The sequence below is a fragment of the Leuresthes tenuis genome, unplaced genomic scaffold (genome assembly GCF_036924035.1).
Source record: "Leuresthes tenuis unplaced genomic scaffold, fLeuTen1.0.hap1 SCAF_22, whole genome shotgun sequence".
Lineage (NCBI taxonomy): Eukaryota > Metazoa > Chordata > Actinopteri > Atheriniformes > Atherinopsidae > Leuresthes > Leuresthes tenuis.
This window is the reverse complement of record NW_027325376.1, coordinates 19,405,995-19,426,196: the sequence shown is the minus strand read 5'-3', so window position 1 is coordinate 19,426,196 and position 20,202 is coordinate 19,405,995. Positions and strand designations below refer to the sequence as shown.

The 20,202-nt window shown below is 39.7% G+C and overlaps 1 protein-coding gene across 4 annotated transcripts in view; it reads left to right on the top strand.

Annotated features, from left to right (window-relative positions):
• The first annotated feature begins 40 nt into the window (after positions 1-40).
• LOC140281399 (RAS guanyl-releasing protein 2) overlaps positions 41-20,202 on the top strand; it is a 36,930-nt gene continuing 16,768 nt past the window's right edge. For 3 of the 4 annotated variants that reach the window (XM_072375815.1, XM_072375814.1, XM_072375812.1), the window contains exons 1-9: positions 42-423; positions 9,877-10,007; positions 10,253-10,355; positions 10,590-10,646; positions 10,977-11,108; positions 11,561-11,711; positions 12,351-12,524; positions 17,786-17,902; positions 18,286-18,567. In XM_072375815.1, the coding sequence (XP_072231916.1) occupies positions 9,938-10,007; positions 10,253-10,355; positions 10,590-10,646; positions 10,977-11,108; positions 11,561-11,711; positions 12,351-12,524; positions 17,786-17,902; positions 18,286-18,567 (1,086 nt within the window). In that variant the 5' untranslated portion in view covers positions 42-423; positions 9,877-9,937. Of the gene's footprint in view, positions 424-9,876; positions 10,008-10,252; positions 10,356-10,589; positions 10,647-10,976; positions 11,109-11,560; positions 11,712-12,350; positions 12,525-17,785; positions 17,903-18,285; positions 18,568-20,202 lie in introns of all 4 variants that reach the window. The other variant, XM_072375813.1, reaches the window with a different exon arrangement.

Below are 20,202 nucleotides of genomic sequence, written 5' to 3'. Positions count from 1 at the left end.
GCGGGACTGTGGCTCCGCAGTGTGATTTGTGAGCCGCACAGCTGGAACGTGAACATTGGGGTTGGCACGCGGTCCAGCTGCTACCAGATGACTGAGTTCAGCTGCATATTAGCACATATCCACAACTTGCTTCCGAGTGCGTCGGGAAAACACTTGTGCGCGCTTTGAGGCTGTTTGTCTATATAGCCGCATATGGCCCATTCAGGGAACAAGCCTCAAGTCCGACGAAAGATCCGAGTGTAAATCCTCCGATGAGTTCTTGTGGATTCTGATCACTGCCGCATTTAAACACAAGACCTGGCGCTCCCAGGCTGTGAGTTCGGCGGTGCTGGTGATGTATCGCTTTTTGTCTCAGAGCTCACTCCGTTACCGTTATCTCTGCAGCCTCTTCTCCCCGTACATGGGACCCTTCAAACTCTGAAGGTAAGAAATGTGGCACATCTTGCATGTTAGTAGCCTTCAAAACTGTTGCCAGTTGAGTTTATTCGGACATTTTTACACATGAACAGTCTCAGTTATGGCATTTTTTTCCTCCAGCCATGCCACTGTGATACGTCATGTGCCCATTTGAGGTTCTGCGTAAAGCCTCTACCTATTGATCAGGTGATGTGCATCAGTTTAAATGAAATTACTGCATTGCATTGGCAAGATCACGGAGTGATTGGAGTCCTCCTATTGCCTCAGCAACTGCAGTGCCAGCTTTGGCAATTTCATGTTGATTCATCAGGGAGTCATGGTTGCTTTGTGCTTGTAATGGTGAAAGTATGTACAGCTGTTGTGCTCTGACTTGCAGATGACACAGGTTACATCCTGTAGCTGTCAGATAAATCTACTTGTTGCACAGAGTTGGCAAAGGTGCCATCAGCAGAGCTCACTGTCAGTCCATGTAAACCTGCTCACAAACAACCAAAGGACTTAGCTGCTGTGTAGAGGAATGATTGCATGTATACAATATCTTTATGGGTGCTATTAGGTTCCAAGCAACCATAACTGAAGCTCAGGTGTTTTAGGTTTCGTAGTGATTTAAATCCATAAGTGGAATTATGTGCACATTCATTTTCAGGAAGACAGAGCATCTGACAGCCACATAGAGGAGGATGAAGGACAGCCTGCTCCTAAATTTAGACTGAGGGAGTGGCGGGATCTTTATCCTGCTGTGGCTGGCACAACAGTGATGGTTAACAGAAGTCTGGTGGCATGTAAAGTTGTAGTTTAAAATCTCAGACTGGACCCCTGTCTTCCATCCTGATGGATTTTTAAGAGCTGGGAGCCCTCACATCGACTTTCAGGACCTCTGGCAGCTCTATTAAAAACCAATGAACACTTTAATGTTGATGGGAATTTGCACTGACTGTAAAGTAACAATGCAGGTTGGCTTATTGTGATTCCGCCTTGGCTGCCGAATTAAAGATGCGAGAGGTCAGATTTGCTTACCTCTCTTTGACTTTTCTCCAATCAGCCCCCTGTCCTCTTATATAGTCTGCAGCTGTCTTCTCTGTGGTGATTTAAGGTGATTTTCTCCAGCCACCCTCTGAGCAGCAGGGATTAGGAGACATATTTGAATGCCAACTTCACCCTGGCGTTATCCACTGATGTTCTGGTGCTAGAGCCAGAGGATTTGACATGTAATTTGTAACAGGCTGCCTGTCTGGACTTTTGGAAGTATTAGCTGTAGCTGTGCAGTTCAATTGTTCCTTTTGGGGAGCAGAAAAGTCACTTGAGTGTTTTCAAGTCCAGCTGCCATAGCTGCTGATTAGCTGTACTCGTTTTGAATATCGGGACAAGCTCGCTTTTGTGCGCTCATTCATCCAGGTCAGAGTTGATTCAGAGAATGCAAATGAGGCATCAGTCAGCATTGGCACTCATATGTGCAGTGGCCACTCAGACAAATCTGTCAGCAAAGCACAGAAAATAAAGTAAATTTTTATCACATGCTGGTTTATTTGATCATCAGTCACCTCAAAGTCCCCATGGTCTGTGCATACATGCATCCAACAACTGAAGTGGTGCTTGACTTGAAAGATATAGTACTTCAAAAAGATGGGGTTTCAAGGATTCAGAGGGCTTGCAAAATGTTGGAAAAACAACTATAGAGGAGATTAACAAAGAAAACCTCAGCATCTGTGTGTTTTTTTTTCTTGTCTCTGCTGCCGCAGTGCAATTACTTCTGGCCTCTGGAGCGGCTACCCTTGATATTTAGCATCACTCTCAGCCTCCACATCAACCTCCAGCAGTGTTGCACTTCTCAGGATAGCCACTCATAATTGGTTCCATTGTAAATGACTGTTGCTATTTGCTGAAGGAGGAGCAGCAGGAAGAGAGGAAGGAGTAAACTGAAACAGAGAAAGTTGCTAAGAAAAGTAAAGACAAATCAATGTCTACAATAATAAAATCAATTGATTACAGAGAGCTGACACATGGCAGCAGCTCAGACATGTAGGCTGGATGGTGGTCATCAGTGAGATGAACAGTCCAGTGCACACTCTTCCTTAGTTTGCTTTCCATTTGCTAATCCAGTCTGTTCCTCCACAGTTCAGGCACAACACACTTGATTAACTGCACCCAAGGCATATCAGTTTTTGAGCTATTTGTAGTTATTAACAGATTTAAAGACCAAAAAGATAAAAAATAGAACATTTGCAGGCACACACAGGCGTAGGAAGAGCTGGAATTGGCTTCGGTTTGACTCCCACTTACTTGGCAGAACAGAAGAAATTCTAAAATTCTAACACGAAGGGATCATTTTCTGATATCTTATGTGAATTAGGTCACTCCTAACCTCAGCAACCAAATACACAGTTGTTGTTAATCTTCCTGAGCCCTGTTTAGATATTTTTGTGCCTATTAAAATGAGAATGAAGGTCACAGACCAGATGAAATCTCAGTCTGCCTCATCATTCTGCGATCCTTACCTTTCTCCTCTCTGACACCATGAAGGAGTGGGAGAAATTAAGTAGGGAGGCAAGATAGCTGGGGCTGTCAGATCTGAAGAGCTCCAAATCAAGCTGTGGCTTGAATTAAGTTTGTCAGGATAAAACACAATTGTGCACGAACACTGGTGGGAACAGAGATCAAAACTAAATGGTGCAGAATCTAACCACATAATTACTAAAGGCAGTGAATCACCTATGATGGCAATTGCAAGATCATGATTAGTTAGAGTCTTAGCTGGCCGGCATAAATCTATGCTGCAGGTGTTAGGTGTCCCCTTTCAGAAAGGAAATTGAAAATGCTATTGTTAACCTGCACCCGCAAACTAACAGTCTGTTAGCAGGCTGCGTAATTTTGTATCTAAATCTGCAAAATCAACAGTGTAATGTGATGTCAGGAAATGGAGGGGTTTGCGGTCTGCTCAAGGATCTGAGCTTGTTTTAGGGAGGATTACATAAACAGGAAGTAGCCATGGCTGTTAAACAGCTTGTACGAGGGGAATGAAGAGGTTGGCTGGGTGAACATGAAACTTCCAACAATCGCACACAAAAGTATTTCAGAATGACTGTTGTATAAAACCACTGCACAGCTCAGTAAGCCCAATGTTGACAGGAGAGAGGAAGTGAAACAGATAAACACTGCAAAGAAAAAACTAACTTCTAGATGCACAGCTTGTGCATCATTTTGCAAATTGCAGGTATTTCTTAGAAAATGAGAATTGGTGAACATTTAAGGGCTCAGAGTTTTCCTCTGTTCTAGATACTTTTTCTAGTTCTCGAATCAGTGGTTTTATGTATCTGCATGAAAAGAAAAGGCTGATATTTACATCACAAACTGATAAAAGGAGTTGAAAAATAAAGATTTGTATTTTCTGCAAATCTTTGATTTAGCTCAGGTTGCTTTCTTCTCTATGAATCTAAACTTTTTGTAACTCATTCGATCATGGATTCTCTGCTTGCTAAATGGGGAACTACAGCTAGACTGGGGGTAACATTTTTACAAATCTTGACAAAAAAGTCAGTAACTGTAGTTCCAAAAAATGAGTTACTTATTGCACTGTCAATTTTAAAATTGACAATGCAAGATGAAACGCCCTGTCACAACAGGATGTGCTACTCCTCACTTTCAGTATTGCTGAACACCAGAATGAACCCTGACTGAGGCGTGCTCTGAAGCTGTTCGACGGTTGGACAGAATTGCCCTTTACTGAAACACAAACCCCAACATGCCATTGCAAAAGACGATGTATCACATTTGCTGGATTACACAATAGGCCATTTTGCCTCCTCCTTCAGTCATAGCACAGGAAGGGTTTCGAGGGAAGTTATTTTTGTCAGAGAGAAAAAAAAAACAAAAATAAGAAAAGACTGTTGTAGAGACAGATGAAGGTGAACTTTATAAGTACTTATACACTTAGAAAAGTCCTACTCGGTGTGTATGAGACTGTGTAATGTAGGTTTTTAAAAATGTGCAGACGTGCACAAACACTCTCCACATTTCACATACCATCGCACCCTTCCGGCATTTGTTATGAAGCTAACTCTCACATCTGTTAAAGGACAGAAGTTTGAGCAGGAAGCCCCAACACAAAGCAGCGGCAACAGTGTGACACAATGATTCATTGTTGTGTCAGGGAGGCTGGAGAATGTATTCTAACTGAACATGGGATCTGCAATAATGCCCTTTTATGCCTCACATTATTGCAATTTTATTTGTGCCAGAGAGTTGATATGTGACATATGACAGTGGGCCAGATGTGGAACTATATGTATGACATTTTCGAGCATAATGAAACATTACACTTTGGCAGCTGCCATGCCCCAGCAAGGCATTATCACATTTACATATTTTTCTCCTTCCCTCCCTTCTGTTACTTCAAGAATATTGAAAATGTGCTGCTTGCCTTCACTGCATACAGTGTTAGAATGACCATCTACATTAGTTTAATAGACATATCTTAGTAGTTATCTTAGAGGCATCTTCCATCAGTAATATCCCTTTTTGTTTAATGCCCCTTCTTCTTCAGCCAACAATATCTTTCTATGTTTCACTGATCTGAAGCTCTCTCTTCCCACCTCCCATTTATCTCCCATTCATCCTTTCCTCCCGCCACAACCCCTTTGCTCCCGAAGGAGCTGCTGTAGCTGCTAATCTCTGTTTGCAGCCTTTGCCTCCCCTCCAGTGTGGCATTCTGTGTCCAGGGAGAAGGAAATGTTTCTCTTCCTGCTCTCAGGGCCCTGGCCTGTACTCTGTAAATAGAGTCTACCACCAACCGCTATGTCCGTCCCTCTGGAGAACTATATCTGTCCCATCATGCAGCACCCTTACAACAACTTCCTGAGGCAAACTAGAGGGTGTTGGGTTAGAGATAAGTGTTGTGTGTGTGTGTATGTGAGATATGAAAACGTGGCGTTTGGATGTGCTTTTACAGTAGGTTAAGGACAGAGGGATGAGATAAAGTTCCAAAGTCAGTTTTACCCCCTCTAAAGTAGACTCACAGTTACTGTCAGGCGTGCTTGTAGTTTTCCTCACTGTGACCTGTGAAAGTCTTTTGACTACATCTTACTGCCATTGTGTGAATGCAAATATTCATGTATATTTATCTAAATGCTTATAAAGTATAGCTGTTGCATTTGACAAGACCATTATACTCACCGGTGAAGTGATCCATGGTAAATTGAGTGACAACAACCAGAAGGAGATGGAAGAAGAATAAAAAATTGTGTATTTGAAGGAAAGTCAGTTTATGGAATGTGGCCTAAATTTAATGAACAAGCCTTTCCAATATAGATGCATACTTTTCATGCTAATTGCATGCAAAAACACATTATTCAATAATATTTACTGATTATGATATCCAAGTGTTTTTTTTTTATTTTGATGGAAAAGATAAAGTATAACCTAGCCTAATTTCACCTATGGACCATTAAATAACAGTGTTTAACAATAACAAAAAAATCTCAACAGGTTAACGCTAACTAAGCTAGCATGCTGATATTTGGCATGTAAAATATTTTACCATAATCACTGTTTTAGTTTAGAATTTGCACTTTAATTAGTCGAATCAAACACAAAGTACATTTGAGGTTGATTAAGATGGAAGTTAGAAATATTAACTTATAGAGGAAGCTCACACATAGGCCTGTCCTAGTCACTATGCAGGAGAAAAAAGGTCAGGTGATTAGCAATTGAGTGTAGCGTAAATGGTCTGGGGACAACAAAAAACAACAGCAAAAAATTCCTAAACCAAATTTTGAGTTGAATAAAAGGAATGGACTGACCAACCAACCAACTTTTCCCTCCTCCAGCACAGTGTGGTTAAAATTTCAAGAGATGGATCACAAGCATGTAAAACGTGTGCTTGTGTGATACACAATACCAATGTTGTTAGACACTTAATAATAATGATAATCTCTGTTGGTTTATTTAAAATCCAAGCACTATTTTATCATGCATTTGCCCAACATAAATGGATATTATTGCTACATGTGGGTCCAGTTGTGAATATTTTTTAACCATTGATAAATGACAACAACATAAAAGGAAAAGTGATGCCCAAGCCAAAATTTACAGGATTTTACAAATGCCTACATTTCTTTTAGATAAAAAATATTATTCACACAAGTACCAATTAAATTGAATTTAGGATAAAACTAAATCAATGGTTGTATTGAGACTGTGCATTAGTGTGTGGTATTTACTTGCACACTTGGAAATGAGCCCATTACTGAAATATCAATAACAAGATGGATGTCATTATCTTTCTGTTGTTCAGTGTCTTCTCATCAATCAAAGCTTATGACAATTTCTGCATTTGAAAAGGTAAAGAAGATGAATATACTCTTAACTTGTGTAAAATGATGCATTCACGTGGTCGGATTTCATTTAGGTAGAGCAGGGACATATTTATAACATTGCAATATTTTAGGTCTAAATAGATGCATGTCCAGTGAGGTAAAGCATGTGCCTTAGATACACATGTTTATGCAATCAACAAGCCAAACAACTTGGTTCTAAGCATGTAAAGTAAAGAAATTGATCAGATTTTCCTGTTCTTTGGAGGCTTTAAGAGTGGAAATGCCAAAGGCAGCAGTTTGAAGGTGTCTGTGTCTAACCAGAGGATGTGACATTTTCATTGTCCAGTGAACCAGCAGCACACAGCAGATTCTGCTTGGCCAGGATTGACCAGGCACCCGTCAACTTCCCTTTATCCCCGCTGTGCCCCATCCCACCCCTTAATCTGCCTGATCGATGGTCCTGGGTTGTCGTCACCAGGCAACCAAGGATGACACCAAAGCCCTCACAGTGTGTGCTACTTCCACTCAATCCACTGCTTCACAGCTATAGAAACAGAATCAGAAATGAAACTATGCAAGGGGGAGATAAACAACAGAAGGAGGGATGTTCTTTGGGATGAATCAATCTGAATTCTCCTGAAAGCTCAGAGAGAAATGCTTTTTGGGTTGCGACAAAGTGCTCCTGTCAGTGGGATGATGAATGGTGCATTTGCTTGGAATGGCAATATCGTCATCAAGATGGGCACAGCATGTGCCGCAGTGCCAGGCTAGACCAGTTCAAAGCAGACTCTATCTTTGCAAAGGTAGCCTCCTCCCCCTGCATTTTTTGTTTCAGTATTGAAGCCTCTGAGGGATGTGTACACCGGGCACCTGTGTAGAAAATAGTTCATGTCCTCCTTCAGTTCAAAAGGACAGACTGTTCTGATCCTTAGTCAAAATGCAGAAGTAAAACCGATGCCCATTTTGCCACAAGAAAAAACACTCATCATTAATAAAGACTCTTGTGCAGTGATAGAAGACTTTAAAACCATTTACCTACCTTTTATTTAGGAGATGTGAACAGTGGTATCTGTCCTTGAAGGGTCTATACAGATGGGATCAGAAATATTGCTTCTTTTTCTGAGCCGAATGACACAGAGGTGACACAAGCATCGTTTTTGTTTTTTTTCTCTGAGGCTTCATTTTGAGCCAGAGACCTGTTATGTAGTGCGGACATGGTTCTTGTGGTGGATTTTCATGTCTATTTATAGTAGCAGAGCATCGTTTTATAATCTTGTCCATCATTCCTTTACACTTTATCCACCATTATCTGATAATCAAATCCCACATTGGAAGCTGACCATTCTAGTTTGACCTCTTCATCATCACTGTGATTTTCACTCACTCTGGCAGTATGATGTTTATGATGTATGAAAACTAAACCTTTAAGATTGTATTTTTTTTTTTTACTTATTTTTCTGTGTTTTTAGTTCCCTCCAACCCCACACAATTGAGCGTGGCTACGACAGCTTGTGAAGCCTGTAATTGAGTGTGTCCACCCACCGTGTTGCAGCAGAGACAACGCGGTGAAAGGCTTTGTTGTGTCAGGCACAATAGATACGTACACATACTCATCACACCCTTCTCACGGTCGCTGAACCACAGCATTCAAAAGCCATTAGTTCAGAGATGTAGCAGTGGGATGTGTTGTTGATTTGGCTTCAGAAATGTCTAACGCACACAATCGAGTGTGACTATCACACTTATTGGCAATGAAGCAAAGAGATTTCTTTATCTCACATTTTAATAACAGACTGAAATAAAAACTTTGTGAAAGATAAAAGAACGGTACTACTCCAGACACAACTGTATAGATATGCATACTGTATAAAGGATTACTGCATTGCACATGCTGCATCTGATCGAACCTACTGTGGTTTCAGTAACTTTAGTTTCCATGGTTTCCCATTGTTAGAACCTCCTATATCAAGAAAAGCATCAGTATGAATTTCTTTTAAAACGTATTTCATAAAAGAAAAAAAAGATATATGAAGGAATGGTGTCATGTGTTTCCACAGAATGCACTGAAGCATGTCGAGGACAGATAGCTTTTGGTTTCCTGCTGATTGTGCTAGTGGTTTTGTATCTATCTATCAGACAAACCACAAACATAGCTGCAAGTTTTACTTTTTTTGGGCCAAAGTCCACAGTCATAAAGCAGGCAGGGATGTGTAAAAAATGTAATATTCTGTAACATTATCACTTGTTTGGACTTTTTCTTTGTGTTTTCCAAATGCAACGAAGAACTCTTTTCTAGTCTGAGAATGTCGTGAAATTGAAGATACCTTCTGCCTAGAAAGCGTCCTTGGCTACGATAAGCACCAAATATCAACATAAAGATTGCTTCTTATATCCTCAACAAAGGTTGCCACGACCATGTTGCTTCTGCTTCTCAGATGAGTCAACTTACATTTAACATATGAAAAAAACGAGGCTTTATCTGACTCAGCATGTCACTAAACTCTTGGTGCAGGCCCTAGTAGTATCTTCTAACAGGTCTCCCAGCATGCACAGCGAAACCCCTGCAGATGGTGTCTGCTCAGCCAAAAAGGACATATGTCACTCCAAATTCATGTCAATAATGCTGCCCACATAGTGACTTCTGGGTTTGTACCGAGCTGTCTAAATACATACAGGCTTATGCTACGATCGTACTACCATCCCTCAGTCAAAAGCTGCTTAATTCCAGACTGTTGTCATTTGGGGTTCCACACTGGTAAAACAAGCTATCAAATGCTATCAGAGCAGGAGTGCCCTCAAGAATCCCTTGAATACTCAGCCTTTTTCCGAATACACCTCCTCTCCTAACATTTCTAATACCACACCTAACCAGCACTTATTTGCACTTCTTTGTACTCTGTCATTTGCACAGAACCTTGAATATTGTTCCCCACTTATAGGTCACTTTGGATAAATAGCTTCTGGTGTAAACGCACAATAATTACGCTTGGTCACTGTAGCATTGAGGAGGATGGATGGATGAATCCATTCAGCATGGATCCCAAACATCAAGGAACTGCTGCTGTGAATTTACAATCCTACGACTTTACAAAATTATTCTGTTTTGCTCATATTTTGATCTCTTCTTTTTATCCTCTATTGTGTTCAGTGAATGTCACAAACGCAAAACCACACAAAGGGAAACGAGGGAAAAACAGAAGACAGGAGTAATGGAATCCATTTTATCAGAACAGTCTGCAACGGTGGATGAGCTGGCGGAATCGTGCATTCAAGCATTTGGTTTGTCATCTATATCATATGAATGATTCATTTGATTTTAGCTGAAGTTGATAAACAGATAACAGTTTTTCCCCACTATATTTTATAGTTTATTTAAGTCAGTTATTTGGATTTAGAAAATGATCTTCTGTTGTGATGGTGTTTTACATTTGTGTTGCAATCACTGCAGACCACCCAAAATAGATACTCTCAAACTAAAAGCTGCTGATGCTTATCTTGCTGCTGATAAAATCTTCTTTTGAAAGATGAGAAAGGCTCTTTGAAGGATGTCTCTTTGGTCCGCATGTTCCTCATGATGCACCCTTGGTATATCCCTTCAACTGACATGGCCAAGAAGCTTGTGCTCAAGTATCCTTTAACTCTGCTCTCAAGTTTATATAATTGTATGTCTTGTCTGGTGTTTGTCTATGAACAAAGCACTTTGTTCAAAACATTTTTGGATTTGAACTGGAAAAAAATCTTAAGGAATAACTTTTTCTTTGTTGACCCAAACCTCTTTAAGTTAATGAGATTTTAGACAAAGTGGGAGTGGCTGGTTTGTTGAAAATCTGCAGTACGGTTGTACCTTGACTTGGGAATCAGATCTCAAGAAGAGAGTTGTACTGCAGAGCGCCGAACAAGAATATGCCACCTTGTCAAGTGAATATCTATTTTGTATAGTCTGACATTTATCTAAACTCTTCCTTCTCCTTTGTCTTTGGTTTTTCAAACTCTCTTTCTCTCTTTCTTCCTCCTCTTGTTGTTCTTTATTTGAACTTCATGGTGTGTTTATTTGTTTTGTCCCCTTTAAATGTTTACAGTTATTACGTACAATACAGAAATAGTACTATTTGGTGAGAAGTTTAATTTTATCATCATGTAATCAGCTTGATCGATGAAAAGTCTCAAACTTAAGAGCCTTAGACTCCTCTAGTTCTCTCAGTCAAAGTCCCCATCTGTCTGTCTTTCTCTCTTTGGTCTTTTTTCCAGGTACTGGATTTCTGAGTTTCCCGCAGAGTTCAATCTGAACCCGGAACTGGCAGACCAGATCAAAGACTATAAAGATCTCCTGACCACAGAGGGCAATGAGAGCCAGAGTCAGCTCATTGACTTGGACAGTGTGTGAGTAAACTGGCTGCTAAATGTTGCGTGTGTTGTTGACAACGTGACTGAAAGTATCCGTGGGAGTCGGCATGCTATTTTATTGCCTGTTATTTTACATTGCTGAAGTGTCAATGACTTTTCATTTATTCATAAAAAAACAAAAAACATTTCTATGTGACCTCAATTTCCTGACAAGATAAAAAAAAATTGTGTGTGGACGATTTTAACTTGGAAATACCCTTCCTATAAAACAAATTCAGAAGAAAAAAAGGTGGACAACAGTAGTTTGCAGAGATTTTATTAGGCTGGTGATTCATTTTTGGGAACACATAGTTTTGTGTTGATATCCATCACCACTTTAAGAACACCTTTAACTTAAATGGTGGCTATGGATACGCTTCTCATAAAATTTGTTGTGTTGTTCCAAAAGACCAATGAAGAGAAAGCTGTGCTGTTTGTGCCCCTCTTAGGCCATCATACAAATGGAAACGGCAGGTGACTCAGCGTGTCCCATCGGTGTCCAAAAAGAGGAAAATGTCCCTGCTGTTCGACCACCTAGATTCCTGTGAACTGGCTGAACACCTAACCTACTTGGAGTACAAATCTTTCTGCAAGATACTGGTCAGTTTGAGAACAGATGAAGCTGGGATGTTTTTGGATCCTTTAAATTGTCAAGGAATTCAGAGTTTACATGCAACAGGCTTTTTGTAGTAAAAATCAGCTTTCACCATACAGCAACTATAGTTGCTGTTTGAAAACACTTTCCTCTTTGAGTGTTATTTTTGAGCCACAGAAAGAGTTCACGTTTGAAGATAATTTTTTTTAGATAGAATAGTCCAGTATGGTGGTGGTAGTGGGCTTTGTTCAACCTTTGTGCCTCTTCTCAAATGTACTTGAAATTAAACAAAAGTAACACAGATCAGTTTATCCACCTGTGCACATGTGCACAAATAGAAGATGTCTGCATTGGACTGTATACAAGCAAATGCTATTCTGTATTAACATATTGTATAGTGACACAGTGTTAATCTCTCATGAGGCTGGGAAAAAGATTAAATATGCATTTAAGAAAAATCATCACCATCACAGACCAGCATACTTGGAAATACAGTCATGTGAAAAAGAAAATGCGTACTAGTTTTACATATTAGGTCATATAATTATTATCTGATCTTACAAGGTCTGATATTAAGCAAATAAAACCTTAGATGAACAACATGTTTCCTTTTCAGTTTCCAATACTCCACTTCTCCTTTTTAGTTTCAGGACTACCACAGCTTTGTGATGCATGGCTGCACGGTAGATAACCCCATCCTGGAGCGCTTCATCACGCTCTTTAACAGCGTTTCCCAGTGGATCCAACTTATGGTGCTCAGCAAGCCCACCGCCCCGCAGAGAGCCACTGTCATCTCCCATTTCATCAGAGTGGCACAGGTCTGTCTGTTTAGTCTGTTGAGATTGGCTTCAAGACAGTTGAGGGGTTCAGGAACAAAGAAAGCAGGCTGATGGAACGTAACTGCATGGGGAGAAATAAGAGGAATTGTTAAGAAAAAAAAGAAGGGAATTGACACAACTGTGACAATCTAGAGGTATTTAGAGAAGGGGAAAAGTCTGTGGAGCTTAAATGACTCGCACACAGTAAAAAAGCACATTATATCCAGTTATATGGTACCAATTGTAAGTTTAAACAAATTGCAAATGCTTTGGCGATATTAAGTTGTCAAGATCTCTAACATGAATTCTAAGATAGTACTGCAGGGAAAACATTTTTAATTTTAATCTGTGTGCAAACACTTGTTAGTTTGACACAATCTAGTGCTGATTATGATTATTGCTGCAACCCAGAGATTTCTGGGCATCTTCATCAGTTTAAAGTCCCTGTAACTTTAAAGTCAAGCTATTCCAACAAGAGAGTGTTGAAAGTTGAAACATGACAGTCAGTCTGACAGACCTGATTATCTGAGACTTTTAGCACTTCAAAGTTATAAATAATCTTCCTACACTCAGACAGAACATGTTCATTATTAATGATATGATGTTGCTTGTTGGTAAGTATTTGCAAATGAGCAAAAAGGAAAAAAAAGGTGCTATAGATGGAACTGCAGACTGCTGACGGAGCTCAGTGGGAGCGTCAAAGCATTTCAATGGATTACATTTACATCTTCCCTATTTTAAAGAACAAATTACTCTCTCTAGGGTTTGGAATACGATGAGGCATATGACTCTGGGGATGTTGAATGGGGAAATGATGAGTCTAGAGACCAATGTTCTGTAGCATTTTAACCTCCTTAAGACACAAATGATATTTGCATATTGGCTTTTGCAAACATCTCCCCTCCTGTATCTAAATATAATTGTTGTATAACAAAGCCCACAGTTAATGTAACTTACGTACAAGTTAACTCGTATCTATCCATCTGTTATGTCTACCATGCACTTCAGATAATGCAGAAGGGCTTTTCTAGTATAGCAGTACACTTAGTTACATGCACAGTGAAGTCAGGTTGCAGTTACAGCTCAACTTAGCTGTTTAAGTGCACCACTGTGCATACATGCACAGCAGCTAAATTAAGATACTGACCCAAGTCTGTTCAAAGTCATGACACTGTGTGAGTAAATGTACAAAACACTCTGCTGCCTCTTTCTCTGTGGGAGATCATCATACAGGTAAGTTTAGCTGATGGTTTTTAAGATATTTGAATGGTGATGATACTGCGGTTATAAAATCAGCATTTCGTTAAAGTAGAGCAACAGTCTGAAACTGCTTTAAGCGACATTGGGTTGAAACATGATTGACATAATTTCTGACTTGTTTTGCCATCTTTGAAAAACAAACATTTTTGGGGATTCAGCTGTATTAATGCTATACAGTTAAGTTAGACTGTTTTTACAAAAATACGCTGGAACTGGAACTGCAAAAACTGGAACTTTTGAGCCCAATGACCACCAAATGACTGTTTGAGTCTGGCTGAGTGTATACATGCAGTGATTTGATACCCAACTGCATTATCTGAGTGTGTAAGTTTCGAGAGGCTAGATTTCATCCAATTTCAGTCAGACTGACATATTTACATGCATTTAAGAAGTCTATTTTTGGTCAGACAAACACAATAACTAATTTTTTCTCTGGTGTCATGTAAACCTGCTTCACTGACGTCAGAACATCTCTGGCTCCAACAGTTTCCCAATCAAAACACATTAACTTCTCAATACATAAGTCAATACATTTCTGCACAAGTCATCATGAAGTTGTCATGATTCTTGTTGTTTTTCTGGTTTTCTGGTTTTGTTTTGTATCCTAGTTTCCTAGTCTATTTAGTTTCATATGGGTTTTCATTGTCATTTACAGATTCCCTCAGTTCCCTGTCAGTCTCCAGTTCCACCTCCATCTCCCGTGTTAAGTCTCCTCAGGTGTTTCAGATCACTAATCATTCTCTCCACAGCATTTAATCTCCTGTTGTCGTCTCAGTTGTGGTCAGATCCTCGCCGTCACCCCTGTAGTCTAATCCTTGTTAGTTTTCGAGTTTTTCATGTTTCCAGGTTTCCTCCCGAGTTTTGTAGAGTTTAGTTTTTCGCCTTGTGCATTTTTTCCAGCTTTGCTGTGATTTTGATTTCTTGCAATGAACCCTTTAAGTTAATCCTGGCTCCTGTCCGTGTCTACAACTGGGTCCTGCTCCCTCGCCTCCATCGAAACCGTGACAGAAGTTAGTTAGATTCACTTATTCTAATCAGTGTACTGGTTGCCCCTGTAAATAAATTAATCCAATTAGGTGTTAGGTATCATACTCCAACTCCACCTGCTTATCCAAAAATGGTCACTTCCAATTTCAAAAAGTCCGAAGTGGTGACAGCCAAATGTCACACATCATTGTGGGTATGTCAAGATGGCTCCATTAATCTTCCATTTACAGTCTATCAATCCTACACTCATTGAATCTAATCATATCTGGTAATCTGCAGGTCAAGATGGCTCTAATCCTCATAACATAATCTCTTATAAACCAAACTGGTGGCTTCTCCCCTTATATGGTTCTCTAACCAGATGTCTGGAGTCTGTCATCCCTTCACTTTCCATCCTGGGCTGTACTGTAATTGGTTTCATTAGCTTTGGCCTGCCAGATGGGCTGAGTGTTTTTTTTCTGTCTGTGACAATTCACTCATCTGCTCAGTGAAGGAGGAACTTCAGTCAACTAGAGAAAGTGCAAAAGTATTTTCGTCTTAATAGGCTGCAGGGCTCTGTGAATGCATCCTCATTACTTAATGCAAGTCTGCTTTGGGATTGTTGTCATCATTTGGAATTGTTATAAGAAATCTTCACTTGCTTCTATTATTGTTTTTTTTGTTCATTTTTTCATCTCTGTGCAGAACAGACATCAGTCATTCATGAGTTATTCAGCAGTGTCTCAGCAGGTTTCTTCACCTCTCTCTGTCAGAATACATCAGTGCTCCAACACCCAGTGTTCCTGTCAAGGGATTCCAGCAGAGCTCTCTTAAGTGTTTCACACTCATTCATAATGATCACTTTGACTTGTTCCAGTGTTTCATGAAGTGGTGACACAGTGGGGGGTGAGCACAGGTGCTGACAATGACCAGACCTCTTGAATGAGAAGAACAACTGTAGTGCAGTTCTGCTGAAAGTATAAGAAGAATGTTGTTCTGCTTTCCGCTCACCACAGTCTCTTTTTATGAGCCTGTTTTCACCAATGGAGAGCAGTGATGGTTTACTGGTCAATTCAGAACATTTGGTCAGGAAGAATTGTGATTTGCTTTGGTGACTGGTGGCAACACAATGACCTTTGTGGTTTTGAGTGAAGTACCTCCCCATCTAATTGAAGAACCGTTCAGCATTAGTCATAATAACTTTGATAATTTCCTGACTCTTCACCCACTACTATCATTGGACCAGTCTCAGTTTCCCAGTCATTTGGTTTCTAATAGAATATTTGCAATACTGATGTCATCCCCATTATACACCCCTGTAATTGTACTTTGTGTTTAAGCATACTGACATGTCTTATTAAGAAGATGAACATATTTAACATATCAAACACAGGACTTGTGAAATATCACAATTATAGAATAATAGTAATTGAAAACATGGCTATTATTTTATTTTTCAGGTATATACAGCTTTGTGTGAATGGTATGATGAAGTTCCTGGGAAGTCTCAGTGGGACACGTCACCCAGACAACATAGAAAATGAAAAAAAAAAATCTCCTGCTAAGTCCATGATGTTTTCCTCTCTCTAACCAAACCTCCAATGCCCTAATGCAAATTTTGTGACTTTTTTAAATTAGAAACGGTACATGTTTCAGAAATGCTCCTGCGGGTTGTGATCGTATGGACAAACCTTTTATAAAGCCAATCAGGTTGTGGTATCAATCAGATATTACCATTTACCTTAAGGCATTGCTGTACTTGAAGACATTCTCACAGAGATGCAAGCAAGGCTGGGTCCGATTTTATTGTGATTTTCACAGACATGAACTTCTCCAAACCTGTGAAACACTTGTTTATGTCAAATTTGTGCCGGCATCTTTTTTTTTTTTTTTTTTTTTTTTTTTCCAAACGAATGAAGACATTTGTGACATTGAATACTTTTTTTTGTCTCTCTCTCTCAAACACAGCTTGCCTGGTTTGGGCTCTGGCCTTTGGTCACTAAGTTGCATGAGTTTTATGGCCATGCCCAATCGTGTTTGCAATCAGTATTTAACATTTCTGAGGTGTCATACATTGATTTCGTACTGTGCCATTATTACACAATGAACAGCCCACACGAATTCTTCATTAAAGCTTCTTTGTTATACAGAAAAATAAACCTGGTGCACACATCCAGAGAGTAAAATTATGTTCAAGCTGTTTTGAAATGTATTCAGAGGCAGCACAGAAGGTAGTCCTAAAGCACTTGACATTTCTAAAGCTTCCCTCAGGGTGCACGGGTTGTGTCCCGTTATAGCTTCCTCAGGTGAACATTTCAAATGCCTCATGTTCATGTTCATTTTCTTGACTGCAATCTGGCATTATAATTCATACGACTACTTTCTTTTGCAACAATACAAAGCTCTTCTCCAATTTATATCACTTTATGTTGACATCGAAGGTACCTTTTGGCTTTGATAAATATACCACATCACCCATCTCTCTGCCCCGTCATACACTGTTGCATATTTTTTCCCCACCCAGTGGGAAAACCTGACAATGACACCTTCCCCAGGACAAACTGTATGTCCAATGCAAACAGAAAACATATTCTACAATTGAGAGGCTGCCTTCCACACTGCTTTTTCAATTGATTCCAAAGGGTGTTTGAGCTGGATCAAATGATCTCCTGTGGCAGCCCCCCCACGCAGCAACGACCCCATTGATTTTCAGTGAGAAGCCAGCAGGCTGAAGGGCAGCGTGGAGACCTGCAGAGTGTCATTTATTAGGAGTTAGCCAAAACAGTTCACATAGAAAGAAGAGGAAATATATTAAAGTTGTGAAATATTCAGATTTGATTGTCTGCACATTCCATGTTTAGTTAGTTTCTTCAGCATCAACCTTTCAATGCTGCTTTTTTAAAGTTCTTGTAAAACCTCCTTAAAATACACCACATTCCCTCTTTCCTCGCCTGCTTTTGGCAGTGATTTATACGATCATAAGCTCCCCCTGTTTTCACCCTCTCTCCTAATATTTCTCTCTTCTCCGTTGACAGAAGCTGCTGCAGTTGCAGAATTTCAACACACTGATGGCGGTGGTGGGCGGCCTCAGCAACAGCTCCATCTCTCGTCTCAAAGACACGCAGGCTCACGTCAGTGCAGAGACCAACAAGGTGCAGTAGAGGCTCTTCTCAATAGTCACTCATCTATTTCTGGCACTGTCAGACTCTACCAGTGTTCGCTGCATGTCGATGCTCTTAGCTAAAATGTGATATTGAGTCTTGATTCAGCAATCGACATCTCCTGTGTGAAAACTGCCAAGCTGCTTATCTGTGCCCATTACTCCTACACGCTGTCTTTTTAGAACTATAAATTTGAGCCACATGACTAGAAAGTTGGACGCAACAGTTGGGGGGGGGTTAGAGTGTCTTCAGTTATGTAACTCCATCTAGAGCAAAGTTTCACAGAACATTTAAAAAAAAATAACAAAATCTCTCCAGAAACAGGCTTTCTCTTAGATAACCTTTTGCTCTCTCCTTCATTTTCTCAACTACAGGTTTTTAACAACTTAATCGAACTGGTGACATCATGTGGAAACTACAGCCAATATCGTAAGCGATTCTCTGAGTGCTTGGGCTTCAGATTCCCCATTCTTGGTGTGCACCTGAAAGACCTGATAGCCGTGCATGTGGCACTGCCAGACTGGGCTGACAAAGAGAAGACTCGGGTCAACCTGGTGAAAACCCAGCAGCTGTATGCCATCCTTCAAGAGCTCACACTTATCCAGACCACACCGCCCAACATTGACGCTAACACAGACCTGCTCAACTTGCTCACAGTGAGTGCCAGCACAAGATAAACATTAGTCTTGAGTTAATTGGCCTGAAAATATCAGATTTATAAAGACTTCAATAGCAAATCAGGGGCCAGTGAGTTTGTTATTCTTAATGAAGTCCAACAGAAATCATAAGCATTCACTGATTAAAAGTTTCAAGATGAGATGATCAAGCTAGTGTCAAAGGCAGCCTGTTTGAGACTTTCCTCTTCTGGGATTTGACAGGCTCATTTTCAGACACACTGTTGTGGCCAGCTGGGACAAATCTGTGCACACATCAAGGAGAGAGATTATATATAACCAAAACATTCAGAGAGCAAACCTTGAATTCTAAAACATGCAAAGTGAGTGGTGAGAATAACAGGAATATCTATTTTAAGAAATGCCAGATTTGCTTTAATATGATGAATTTCTACTAATAAAGTTTAACTCGGATGAATACACAATGGAAATGATGCAACTAAAGTTTTGGTAGACTAAAGTACATAAAAGAAGATAAAGCACTGACATTCTGTCATAGAGAAGAATAAAGAATGCATTACTTTTCACATTTTAATTTCACCATTAACAGCTGTTTAGTAACCTAGCAGACAGGTCTTATAACACCTCTTTCAATATTTCTTAACTGCAATTTAAAGATGCCCTCCAACTAAAAAAAAAAAAAGTTGTTTTTACTGGAGGGCATTTTTACTTTATTCAAGTTTAAAACTTTATTGATGTGCATTTTTCAACAGGTCTTCCAACTTAAACGGTCATAAATGGTGCTCAGTAAAGTTCCCTCCATGCGTTTTAAGACAGAGATGAGTTTGTTGAAATTTAGTCAATACCAGGAAAGGAATTTTAATTGCATGAAAAACCTCTTGTCTATCTCTTTTCAGCATTTAATATTAAAGCTTTTGCTATGAGGATGACTTTGAAATGGTTCAGAAGAGGCTCTCAGTGCAGTCACTTCTTTTAAATCTCAATACTTTAGCAAGGAAGCCTTCTACAAAGACATTGCAGCATCATACTTACAGTTCTGTTTCCCTCTTCTGTTCTGTGTAATTAACAAAAAAGACCACATGAAATCCTATTAAGTTATAAAAGGCAAAGGATTCCTCACGACATTATTAAGTTGTTTTAGACTTCTTTCCTGTCTGACCTTCCTCTCTCCTTGTATTACACATCTGTCAGACTCCATAAGCCACCAGGGCAGAAACTAAAGTCTAATATCTGACAAGAACTTTAAATTAGATGCTGGAATGGGTATTTTGGCTTTAACAAAAAAAAATAAATAAATAAATTGTTGTGCTGAAGATGATTCTACATCTACTACTTAAAATTACCATATGATATTTGAATTGTTACGGTATGCAGTTCAACTTTAAAGATGGGGTGCTGTTTTAGCACAACTGCTACATGACTCCTGTTTGTGTATCTTGAGTTTCAGTATTCGTTTTTTGGCAGATGTTTCCTGTACTTTAGAGGGAGAACTTAAACACTCCCAAGAGTTCAATTACTCAGCCTGTCTGCCAGTGCTGGTGTGAGATTGCTGCTGGCCTTCCTTTATTTTACTTTATTCATTCATTTTCAGGAAACAACTTCACAGGTTTTGGATCGAGAAGGACAAGGAAATCGCTTGACAGAGTCGATACTCAA